This window comes from Cyrtonyx montezumae, unplaced genomic scaffold, assembly GCF_038088225.1.
Source record: "Cyrtonyx montezumae isolate F1298 unplaced genomic scaffold, pur_monq_1.0 scaffold_38, whole genome shotgun sequence".
Classification (NCBI taxonomy): Eukaryota; Metazoa; Chordata; class Aves; order Galliformes; family Odontophoridae; genus Cyrtonyx; species Cyrtonyx montezumae.
In genome coordinates this window covers 901,372-914,346 of record NW_027072043.1, presented here as the reverse complement: position 1 = coordinate 914,346, position 12,975 = coordinate 901,372, and the positions used below count along the sequence as shown (strand labels likewise).

At 49.6% G+C, this 12,975-nt stretch overlaps 1 protein-coding gene across 1 annotated transcript; it reads left to right on the top strand.

Annotated features, from left to right (window-relative positions):
- Nucleotides 1–4,470: 4,470 nt before the first annotated feature.
- LOC136054524 (pineapple eye protein-like) lies at nt 4,471–11,249 on the top strand. The gene is given in 10 exon segments (XM_065745817.1): nt 4,471–4,657; nt 8,162–8,287; nt 8,590–8,681; nt 8,772–8,867; nt 9,123–9,247; nt 9,438–9,626; nt 9,628–9,798; nt 10,019–10,132; nt 10,284–10,402; nt 10,498–11,249. Coding segments are annotated over 10 exon segments (1,971 nt in total).
- The last annotated feature ends 1,726 nt before the right edge of the window (nt 11,250–12,975 follow it).

Here is a 12,975-nt window from a genome sequence, read left to right as displayed (position 1 = left end):
AAGAGAAAGGCAATGACAGATTACCTATATCTAATAAGCTGAGAGAATATCATTCACCACAAAGGATTGCAGAGGCAGTTTCATATCAGTCAAGCTGATGCAAGACTGATTGTGCAAACATGTCCACAATGCAGTCATCATAATGGAGGTCTTGGTATAGGGACTAACCCCAGAGGCTTAAAAGCTTTAGAAATCTGGCAGAGTGACCCATATTGTAGAATATCTACCCATATTGTAGAATTTGGCTGTTTAAAATATGTACATGTCAGTATTGATACTTTTTCAGGGATGTTGTTGGCTACTGCTGAGACGGGAGAATCAGCGAAACATGTAATTCGGCATTGGAGAGCAAGCTTTGCAATTATGGGTGTACCTAATACTATCAAGACAGATAATGGACCAGCCTATCGATCAAAATCCATTCAAGACTTTTTGCAGAAATGGGGTGTGCAGCATTTATTTGGTATCCCACACTCTCCCACAGGTCAAGCGATTATTGAACGAGCACATGCTACTTTAAAAATGCAGATATCTAAGGTACCGACAACTCTAAATATCCATGAGCATTTGTATCAAGCTCTATTTGCTTTGAACTTCTTATTTATTCGAGGGGATGCCACTAATCCCCCTGTTGTAATACATCACTCTGGTATTAGCTTACGATCAATCCAAAGATCACCCAAAGTTCAATATAGGGATCCAACAACAGGAGAATGATCTGGACCAGCCACACTAATCTTCTCCGGTAGGGTTTATTCTTGTGTCTCTACAGATCAGAATGGACCAATTTGGATTCCTGCTCACTGTGTTCGCCCTTGGCATGACCAGAAATAACTACATCACATGAGATAAAAGCACACTATCTTACTTCAATTTGGCATATGATTCTAACAGAGAAATATCACTCAACAGATATTTAAGTTCACTGATTCCTTTAATTAGCACTTATATTAGTAACCAAAAAGCCCTTGACAGAAGAATGATCTTGGGAAGGAACAAAGTATTCTGAAAAAAGTATGCTTTAGGGCAACTGATATTTATTACTGTAAATATTTTTAGATAGAGCTAACCTTGGTAGTTTATTCTGTTTTGCAAGCAGGTGTTCCTTTTGGGTTCTGCATCATGCACTGGCCACGCATATGCAGTGTACAAATGGAAAAAACTTTGCAAACTCTGAGAAGAATTAAAGTTGGAGGAAATCTGTGATGGGTGAGAGAGGAAAAGTGCACCTTGAAGCAGGGGACGCCTTGCTAGCACTGCCTTTCGCATCTACCACTGGTATGTTCCTTTTCTCTATTCTTTCTGGTGATTTGCCATTTCACAAGGGTTAATAGCTAATAATGCACTTGTTTAAGGAGTTTCTGCTTCGTGCTTACTCCTATCTGAAAATAGATGTCTGCATGTGTCTGAGTGTATGTTGACTTAAACTTTAACCCTTTGTGCTACTCTGACTGTGCAGTTTGCTTGCTCCTGTTCTTGAGATGTCCTGTTTCTCAGATCCAGCATATCCTGAAACAGCACCACTCGAGTTTTAATCATAGTCACCAAGTTAGGATGTTAGCTAGCAAAGGAAAATTATACCACCAGTGATGCTCTAGCAGGTTTACCCACTGATATTGATTCTGTCTGAAAGGCAACTTAACAAAGTTGTGCCACCACTGATCTTCCATTATTAACCAAAGGTATGATGGTGAAGATTTTAAGGGCACGTGCTATATGAATTATAGGGAACATTAGAAAACCACTATATCAAAGTATATAAAAATTAAAAGATTCTTCCTAATCAATTACTGAGTCACATAGAATGATACCCTCAGGGACTCTTTTTCAGGTTGCAGGAACTTAAGCCATAGGTAGAATATATGTTTGTTCTTTTGGTAATAAGTTTAATACTATTTCTTGTCATTATGATATGATTGCCTTGTATCTTTTCTTACATTCAGCGTGTTAACTATTGAAACTTTGACTAAGTTGTGATAGCCTAAATGAACCTTTCAATGCTGTTACAAAGTTTTACACAAAACGAAGAAAGCTGAAGGTCAGGTGATTGGGATGCTGTGTACAAGGTGTAGTTATGTTACTAATGCGGTTTGTGATTTTGCAGTAAATTTATACTTGACATTGTAAAATGCTTACTGTCCAAACTACTTTCTGCTGTTTTGTTAGCGCAAAAAGAAAAAGGGGAAATTGTGGAGAACTGGCTTGGGAAAGGAGGTTGTGTGTGCTTATCTTTGTAGCAGTGCGAACAAAACAGCATGTTCAGATCACTGAATTTTGAGAAGTAGTGCACCGTTGACCAGGCAACGATGAGGGAGTAAGTTTGCGGTGGAACCGGATGGCCCTGATGGTACGTGTGGGAAAAGAAGAACTAATTGGACACTACTTATCTTGCAAGGACAGAGCAAGAACCACTGCTTAACAATTATTCTAAAAATAGCATATGTTCAAGGGGTATAAAAGTATGTAACCTGCGCAATAAAGTTGGCTCAGCTGCATAATCATATTGATGTCTCTCTGAGTCCTTGCATCGGCATCTTAAGAAGATCGTTCCAGCGCGGCCGTGGGTCATCCTCCTGGGGTCACCACAACATGAAAGGATTTCTGGTTTGAGAGAAATTTGTATCTCTGCAGCTTCAAATGTTTCAGATTTTGTGTCCTAGTGCAGGGAACATTTTGGACATGATTTGTCATCATCACAGCTCACACTGTGAGAAATTTTGACAAAAAAGCTTTGACTCGCCACAGTGCTTTCCACTGTCTCCACTTACCTGGTGTGTCCTTGAAATGTATGCCTAATCTGGAAATCTTTCCTTGTTTCCTAGCATTTGTGAAGTAAAGAAACATTTCAATTGTTGCTTTTTGCAGCAGTTCGGTGTATATGGAGTGTTTACAGCCAGGTTTATGGAGACATCCCGCTTTGGGCTGCATTTCCCAAGTCTCCATGCAGGCATAACACAGGAAATGAGCTTTGACAGACAGCAGCAGAAGAGCAGAGCCTGGTTGCTGCTGGTAGTGGTAGTGGTACAAGCAGCACGGATGTCTGTAGGTTGACTTATGAAGGTGTGAGTGTTCCATGACCGCGTCTCTGTGCTATAAAGATGGGCTGGACCCCAGATTATGATATAAATTACCTGATATTACAATATAAAATTGAAATATAAAATACCTGAGTTACCTTAGTTGAGAGGGTCTGCTTTTAAGATACTTATTCTGCATATGATTGGGCACCACCGTGCTATATAAGTTTTGGTATAAAAATATACACTGTAGGTCCCATTACTGCACATTCCTCTCTATAAGGATAAATGTCAGTACGTTGTTTTAGCCATAGTGACAGCATTCATCCAAGTGCTGGAGATCTTGCTTAGTATCTCCACTAAAGTAGGTATAATTTTGAGAGAGACAATGCGTACGGGATAGCTGTTTTACACAAATTTCCCATACAACTTGATGTCTATGTTTAGATTTTGAATGCTGTTTCACCTTAAGCCATCCCGAAGGAATCTGCAGGTGGGATGCAACACTCAGAAAGAAAGATATTCACCAAATGCTAACAGAAGAATATTTCCGAAAAGCACCAAGATAATGCTGGCAGGAGAAAGGAAAAGATCGACTGGGCAGTCCTGAAGCAAGAAGAGAATGCCAAACCCAATTTCTGCATAACGCACTAGTGAAACATCTACAGTTTACTGGGGAAGAAACAGAGGAAACATATAAACAGTTAGAGCTGCTTTAATCAGAACAAAAGAAAGACCCATGCATTAATGTCAAATGTAGAGCATAAAGAGTGGGCAGGAATGAAGGGGAAGGTACAGCAGATTAGCAACAAGAAAAGAAGGCAATATGTGAAACATGGGTGGGGGCTGTGGGGAGCGGACAGCCCATAGTGATGTCCCCAAGAAGCGGGCTGTGACATCGCCAGGAAGCAGATTTTGCTTAGCCCTCAGTGCTCATCCTGGGGTGCTGGCAGAACCTGACTCATTCTGGCTCGTTCCTGGCCCCTGCTCAGCAGCTCTGTGAGGCTTGTCGGTCGAGCAAGGATTTGGTTGTGCTGTGCTGGGTCGTGCCTGGGGCTGCTTGCAGCATCTCAGTGCCTGACCCTGCAGTACTGCTTGTGTTTCCCTGGTTCTGCCTAGTGCAGGCAACCAGGACTCCACGGAGCACACTCGCAGCAGCGGACGTGAGTGGTGTGGGGACACCTGGGGCGAGCATGGGGAGACTGGCCCTGGGCCAGCGCGGAGCACGAGACAGCCCAGTCAAGGGCTTGGGAGGGCTTCCTGTGAGAAACTGCCTGAGGACTTTCACACTCTGGGGCAGCAATTGAGCGTGACCTCTGTTCCTCTTCCAGAGTGCAAAACCACTGCTGCAGCTCCGGTGAGGGAGAAAACTTGTCATCCTCAGTTCTCCTAGCTCGCTGCAGCGAGAGGAGCATGTCCGCAGAAGAGGCGTGGATGTGTGCCATCTGGTGTGATGTGTGGGGGTCCCAACGTGGAGGAGCACCTGGGCACATCCAGCGGGGCCCTGGGCGAGGATGCCTCCGAGCTCCCCGCCGCACCCAGCCCCAGGGAGCGGGAGCGGCCCAGCGAGGAGCCGGGTCTCCAGGCGACAGGCCCCTCAGAGCAGGGCTGCAGCCGTGGCCCCTCCGCTCACGGCTGGGGTGGGAAGCACTCGGCCGGCAGGCCCCGGCGCTCTACGAAGGGGAGGGCCAGCAGTGCCCAGTGCACTTCTCTGCCCTGCAAGAGGCGGTCCCCAAGGCACCTCTAGTGGGGCTGACACGCGTGTCCAATAAAAGATCAAAACGCAGAAGCACGGCTCATTTCTGGCACCTGTCCTCCGAGATGGTTCACCCTACACGCACATGCCCTACACGTGCTGGCATTATAGATCAGCACCACTTTACTGGGAGGGGAGATCCATGCCTGCTTGAGCCGGCTCCCAGTGGCCACACCCGCAAACAACGGCTCAGCCAATTGGAGCCAGCGGCGGCACTGCCCTCCTTGGAGAGGATGATGTAGCAGTGGAAAGCTTGTGGGTGAGAATTATGGGGCAGGCTAGTGTGCGGGACGCTGTTGTGGGGGTGTATTATTGGCCCCCTGATCAGGAGGAGGAAGTTGATGAGTGTCATGGTTTTATGATTTTCGGTACTGGTATTCCATATCATAACATCATGTAGTGCATTTAGAGTTAAAGAGTTAATGCTCCAGCTCCATGGATCATCGATAGTTCCAGGTATCCCTGTCTCAGAAGAGAAGAAGAACTCCATTCCCCAGAGGACTTTGCGATGCTTTGCGTTCTTACGTGTTTACGCTCAGAGGGAAAGATAAAAACTGTCTGCAGTCACGGGACACTTTCTTTTCCTTTGGGATCGACTCAGCAGTGGATGCTCGCTGCCGTCTCGCCTTCAGCGTTAGCGTAAGGCCTTTGGTTTATTGGACACACTCTCTTGCTCATTTTATTTGATTTATTAGCTTTAATTCCAATTATATTGTATTATATTGTGTTATTTTGCTTTCCGATATCTTATTTAGTAAATTAGCTTTCCTCCTCAGATCATTGCTGCTGTTTTGTTTCTAGGCCCATCTCCCTTTTCCCTTTTCCCTTTCCCCCTTCCCCTTTCCTGGGGCGTGGGTCCGTGGGTCCCCTGCACCAATCGTCACGGAACCGGGCCCAACCTGCCCATAAACCGGTGACAATGAGGCTTCCTACAAGCAGCTGGAAGTAGCCTCACCATCTCAGGTGCTGGTTCTTATGGGGGACTACAGTTCTCCAGATATTTGCTGAGAAAGGAGCATGGCCAGGCTCACGTGCTCCAGATGTTTCCTGCAATGTGTTGAAGATAACTTCCTTACACAGGTGGTGGAGGAGCCAAAAAGGAGTGCGGTGTTCCTGGACCTTGTTCTTCCTATTAAGGATGGGCTTGATAGGGAAGTGAAGGTTAGGGGCAGAGTTTGGGATGTAGTGATCACGAGATGGTGGAATTCAAGACACTGAGTGGAAGAAGCAAACCAAAAAGTAGGGTTGCTACCCTGGACTCCAGGAGAGCTGACTTTGGCCTCTTCTGGGACCTTCTTGGAGCTAACCCGTGGGCTAGTGCAGGAAATTGTTGAGAAGTGGTGTGAGCAATCTCAGATATAAAGGTTGCTATTGTTTGAAAATTAGGACGTGAACAGAACATTAACTGTGTAAATCAGCAGAAAGGAATTTACCAGAAAGAAGGAGAAGATGCATGCTTCAGCTAGAGTAGCAACTAGATGAAACAACTGGAACAAACATAACAGGTGCATGATTGTAAACTGTGAGCCAATCAGATGCTGTCGTTATCCACGTGCTCAAAACACACGGTTATTATTAATAGGATATATGAACTGCGCAGGCTATTTTTAGTGAATGCTGTAATCTAGAATGGTAACAATATAAGCTGCTATTATAAATAAACAGAGGATCACCATCAACTGCTTCAGTGGAGTGATAACCCGCTTTGCTGTCTGCCACAATTGGCGCCTGAACAGGAACAGACGTGTTCGTTGCACAGTCTGTGGGCACCAAAGGCGTGTTCGTTGCATGCCATGCACTTGTTTGTTGCAGTTCTGAAAGTCCAAAACCTCTGTGAAGAACTGGGACCCGGCAGATCAGCGAGGGTGAAGGTGGGCATGTTCATTGCAGTCCAGAAAGACTTGTTCCTGGCAGCCTGGAAACTGAGTGTAGGCCGACTCGAGCCTCCGTAGGTAAGCAGCTGTTACGGAAATGGATGCTACTATCAGCCTCCTATCAACTATCTAAGAGAGGGAAGGAGGTGCCTGCAAACTCTTTGCAAGCCTTAGTCCAGTGGACCCAGGAGCACAAAAAGTGCATTCAAACACCATTACTATTTAACCCTGAAGAATGGCGTGAAGTAGCTGGGTGGACATGTGGGTGCAGCACACTATAGAGATGTACTTGGCTAGTGGAGGACATGATTATGTGAGGATAGGCTAAGGCCTAAGGCCTACGGGCCGTGGTGCGCATGATACAGACTCTGGTCAGTCACGGTCCTTGACAAAGTCAGCAAGAAAAGGGAGATGCATAAGCAGAAAAAGAGGTGTACTAGCAGATGAGCAAAAAGTTACAATTTAAGGAGGGGTAAGAAACTGCCTGCTGCCAACAAATCAGAGAAGAAACTTAGGTGCATGATTGCCTCACACTAACCTCTTACTGACCAATCGATTATGGAGGCGTTACACGTGATTCACACCTGCAACCAATCAGGAGTATGCTACGTATTCTTTAAGAGTTGTATTTTTTCCAATAAACTGTCACTGCTACCACTTCCATAAAGTGGCAGAGTCCATTCTTTTTCTGCTGACAACACTCAGTTGCCCAGTGGCATCGCTGGGGCCGACTGTTGATGTTGGTACCCAGGAGCAGCTTCACTCCTGGGCCAGCTGTATCCTCCTGGACAGCTCCTGCGGCATCTTCAGGGCCGGCTCTGGGACTCTGCAACCTGACATTGCAGAGGGGAGTAGCTTTGAGTCTGGGCCCACTGTCCCTGTCTGGAACGGAGGTTGCATCCAAATGCCAGGGAGGGCCTCGAAGACTCTGACATCACCTGGCTGGCCAAGTTCAGGGCAGCAGGCACCACGCTGTCTTTGGGGCTCATTAAAGGTATTCTCATCCCGGGGTAAACATGAGGAGACTCTCCGATGGTCTGTCACACGCTGATACAGCAGAGCTGATCCCAGCTCTGAGAATGCCAGCACTCACTGGCACCGCAGCACACGTGCCTCTCTTGAAGTGATTCATATGCACCATTGTCCTCACACGTTGGTATCTTGTCAGAGAAGGGAGGGAACGTCATGAGCACTCTTTCTGTGCAGGTGATGGGGGCCCCCGTTACTGGGCTTCTCACTCTGCCCTGCCTGTACCACCCTCTGCTTGGGTGCCTGGTGCCCCTCACCCCCTGTGAGGGGTGATGATGTCACAAATGGTGGCTGGGAGTGGCCATTGTGACAGGCAGGGTGGGGATCAGATAAAAGGCTGCGGGGCTCAGGCCAAGCTCAGTGTGAGCTGAGGAGGTGCGCTGACCGCAGGAGGAAGCGGCAGCCTGAGACTGCCCAGGGAGGAGGGCATCCCATTGCTCTGAGGACTGAGCTGTAATCTCAACCTTGTACCGCTTCTCCCGTAGGCTTGGCACAGGAGTGTGCAGAGGAGAAAGCCCAGGGCTGCTGGGACAGGGAACTCTGCAAGTACTCACTGTTGATATACACCATGTCCGAGGGGTCACAGGAGGCTGCCGGCTCGAGGGAGCAGGGTGAGAGCAACGTATCCCTACATGCATCTTCCCATCATTGGGCAGATTGCTGCTGGGGGTCTGCCTGCAGTGGAGAGGGGAGGAAGGGGCTGGCAAGGGCTCCTCTGCTCCTTGGCCAGAGGGGCTGCGGTTGGGCTATGCTGCTTGCCGGCCGTGTTGGGCCTGCAGTGTTTCTTCGTCTCCACAGCCTCGGGCCCTGCTCTTCACATGGCCGGCACACAACAGCCCCTCAAACAGCCCTCAGAGGCAGATGACCCCATGGGCAAGGCACTCACTCACTTCTGTTGCTCTCTCCCCTCCAGCATGCAAGCTGTGTGGCCAGGTGGATGAGAACTCAGATATCATTGGGCAAAAATATAATTTAAATGGGTTCTACTTACACACTTATTGTGCGGTGAGTTCCCTTGCAGCTCCTACCATCTTCCTCCAACCAATGGTTCCATTCTTCCTGCCCTTACAACATCATGTTCTTACCCTTGTGCAGCTATTTGCCAGTGGCCTCTGTCAACAACAAGATGAGAGGACTTTCATGTTTTCCCAAGACGACATCATACGCACAGTTGAGCAGGCAGAGCAGACGGTGAGGACCTGAGTGGAACAGGCAGATTTGTGGCTGGAGAGGACTGGTGATCTTAATCTGCTCCTAAGAAAGCAATCCCAGCATTTCCAACAAGCTCCAGGACAAAGTCCCCCCCTTGCAGATGATGCCTGCTCACCGGGCCGCTCTGCAGAGCATGACCCAGCCATGCCTGCATTCTGGGCTCTGCCCAGTAGAGGGGGTCAGATGCACAGGCCCTGAGCTTGTTGCTTATGGGACCTGCTCTGTTCTTTCCAGCACTGCATTGTCTGTGGCAAGACGGGCGCCTCCATCACCTGCGCAGAAACAGGATGCGACCGCAGCTTCCATCTCCCCTGTGCCTCGCAGGGTGAATGTGTCACCCAGTACATTCACCAGTACAGGTAAGGGCTGCCAGGCCTCATCTGTGAGCCTCCAACCCCTGCTGTCAGCACCAGCCAAAGAAGCGAGGAAGGCGCCATGACACCTCCCAGCAACCTGACACAGCCAGAGCCAGAGCCTGGGGCTCCTTGGTGTTCCTCTGCCCTCCCTGCAGCACTTCTCACCTTGCCCATCCCTCTCACCTTCCCGCAGGTCTTTCTGCTGGGAGCACTGCCCACAGCAGCCAGTGGAGGCAGTGCCACCGCAGGACACCAGGTGCATCATGTGCATGGACCCCGTGGGGGACAGCATCTCCTACAGCACCATGGTGTGCCCATGCTGCCAAAGTGCCTGGTTCCACCGGGCCTGCATCCAGGTAGGAGGCCTCCCCTTGCCTGTTGGGCACGGCAGGAGCTTAGCAGCACCAGATCCTGTTCATGCTCATGCTTCTTGTGTTTCTGCTGCAGGAACAGGCCCTGTGTGCTGGGATTTTGTGCTTCCGGTGTCCCATTTGTGGAGACAGGGGCATCTTTTGCCTACTCATGATCATCCTGGGAATACGCGTACCAGTCAGGTTGGTGTCTTTCAGCCATTTCCCAAGATGTGAGGACACAAGAGCTGTGCTTGCCCAGGTTCTGACAGCCCCTGCAGGCCTGGCCCTTTGCTGCCATTAAACCAGGCCTCAGCATCATTGGAAGCTGGAACTGGGGATTGGGTGGAGGAGGAGGGATGCCATGGATTAGTTTTCGTCCTGGTGCAGTAGTGCTCATGACGTTCCCTCTTTTCTCTGACAGGATACCAACGTGGGAGGAGAATGATGCATATGCATCACTTCAAGAGAGGCACGGGCGCTGCGATGCCAGCGAGTGCTGTTACCCACAAGGCAGGGAGCAGGCAGAGAGAGCGGGGTGAGTTACCTCAGCAGCCCTCTAGGGCTCTGCGTGGGATCGCAGCCTCAGTGTGGGGTTGGGGAGCACAGACTGAGCAGCAGAGGTGTGCTGGGCTCTCCCTGGCTCAGATGACTTAGTACTCATGTCCACAACCCGTTTGTTTTCCCAGGCCCTGGGAGCTGCTGCTCTGCAGCTCCTGCGCTGCACAGGGCACCCATCGGCGCTGCTCCGACTTGAGTGAGAGTGCCTCCACCTGGGAGTGCAATGTCTGTGCTGGAGAGGGCACCGGTAAGAGGCAAACAGCTGTGTGCTGCATGCTCAGGGCGGTCTTGCTCACGTCCCTTTACCCTGGAGACCTTGGAGCCAATCCCACCCCCAGGCAGGGTTCAATCCTGCTCACCTTCCTGCCTCCTTTACAGACTCCAGCACTACCAGCCAACGGGGACTGGGGCCATCCCAAGGCTCCCCAGCACTGGAGAGTAGTACTTCCAGCACCTCCAGCCAGGAAACATCGAGGCCAGATGGTTCTCGTGTGCCTGAGAGCAGCGGCCTGTCCAGACAGCGTGGGACAGACCATGGGAGAATCTCCCCACGTTTACCTCAGAATGAGAATAGCTTTAATGAGCTCCGAGGACAACGTGGGAGCTGCCATAACTCTGCCCCGGACTTGGACAGCTGGGAGGTGTCAGAGGCCACGAGGCCCTCCCCGGCACATGTCTACAACCTCCGACCCAGACGGGGAGGGCGGGCCCGGACACGAAGCCGCTCTCCGCTGCAGTGCCAGGTCCCAGATACCCCAAGCTGGCCCCGAACACACCGTGGGAGCAGGCAAACACCAACCCCAAGTGCAGAGAGCTGCACTCACAGCAACAGACAACGGGAAGCACCGGGGCCCTCGAGGGGTTCCACAGTGGCTGATGGAGCCCAGTGTGCGCAGACAGGGAGGGCCCAGACTCGGAGCTGCTCCCCTCTCCGACGTCGTCGTGATGCAGAGTCCCAGAGCCAGCCTTGTTTACGCCATGGGAGTCGGTCCAGGAGGACAGAGCCAGCCCAGGAGCGAAGCCGCTCCCGGGTACCACGTCGGGCCCGGAACAGCAACAGCCGGTCCCGACAACGCCACAGGAGCAGCAGTTGATGACATCTTCGGGGTGCTTCCAGTAGCATATGGGCCAGGACCTGGTTGGACCATTGAACCTGACGACCTTTCTATTTTTTTCTAACCTTAATGACTCAGCAAATCTAAATGTACTTGAGACGATGTCGAAGGAGCAGATAAAAGGCTGCGGGACTCAGGCCAATCTCACTGTGAGCTGGTGAGGTGAGCGGAGGGCAGGAGGAAGGGGCTGCCTGAGGCTGCCCAGGAAGGAGGGGTTCCCAACATACGGGGACCTGAGCTGTAAGGTCACCCTTGTCCCATTTGTCCCTTAAGATTGTGTGGAGTATAAAGTCCAATACTGCTGGAACAAGGACTCTGAGAGTACTTGCCGTCAACGTGCACCGTGTCCGCAGGGATGCAGGAGGCCACCAGCTGGAGGGAGCGGGCTGAGAGCAACGTATCCCTACATGCAGTACCTGCTGCCGGGCAGAGGGCTTCTGGGGGTCTGCCTGCGCTGGAGAGAGGAGGAAGGGGAAGGTAAGGGCTCCCTTGCTGCTGTGGGCAGGGCCTCTCTGCTCCTTGGCCAAGTGGGGTCACGGTTGGGCTGTGGCTGCTGGCTGGTACCGCTGGGCCTGCAGTGCCCCTTCCCCTCCACGTCTGCATGTGGAAATCAATGGATTCCATGACAACTCCACGAGAATCGTATTGAGAAGATCCTTTACTCTGAACAACCACTGGATATAGAGTCAGTTCCCGGCACAACCAACTTTGGATTGGGCCACGTCAGCCAAGTGGCTACTTCTGATTCATTGCTTTGCTCTTCCTTGTTCCTTCTCATTCGTCCTACTCCTTTTCACCTTTCCAGACTCTGTGGTCCCATCTGCTGTATCGATGAATGTCTCCTGACCTTCATCTGACCCCAACACTCACAACTTCTATTATAGTCCTATATATAGTCTTATTCTAATCTATTATATATAGTCCTATTCTAATCCATAGTCCTAATCATATTATAGTCCTATATATAGTCCTATTCTAATCCTCAATTCCCCTTTGTTTTTGCACTAACGTTGTTCCATTGAAAGCTTTTGTGATCTTATTATTTAAGAACAACAAAAGGAATAATCCTGAGGATAACAATAATAAGAACATCAGTAAGCCATGAACAATCCAATCCTTTGACCATCCCATGATAGCGTACTATCTAAACAGCTATCTAACCTTGTATCCACGATAGCTAATGTTATTGTCATCTGTCCTGTGCTATTACGTGCTCGAATTATCTCGGTATCGTTCAGTGTCAAAACAGTATTATTATGTATGTAACCTTCTAACATCCCAAAATTACATATTGTATACCCACTAGGCAGGTTTGAAATGGGTCTCCAGGCATAGCCATAGAGAGGCAGAAGGAATCCCTCATGTTAGCAAATGTTACCCCAAGGTTTTGACGCGGTTGGATTGTCCATGGGCCTGCTGTGATGGACACAATCAGGAATCCTATGACAAGGGTCTGATATGGCGTCCTGGAGCCACAGCTGTGGGATCCCCCCACTTTGCAGGGATCCATTTCATTCCTGGATCTGTAATGACACAAGCGCATCCTCGCTCCCGTGTTATCAATCTGAATGGACCTTCCCATCTTCCTGTTTGAACGTTTCAAACCTTTACTTTGACCTCCATTTGTCTTCTCAGCTGTTGTGGTTTTGATACTGGTATTAATATATATATTAATATATAATTTTGATACTGGTATTCCACATCA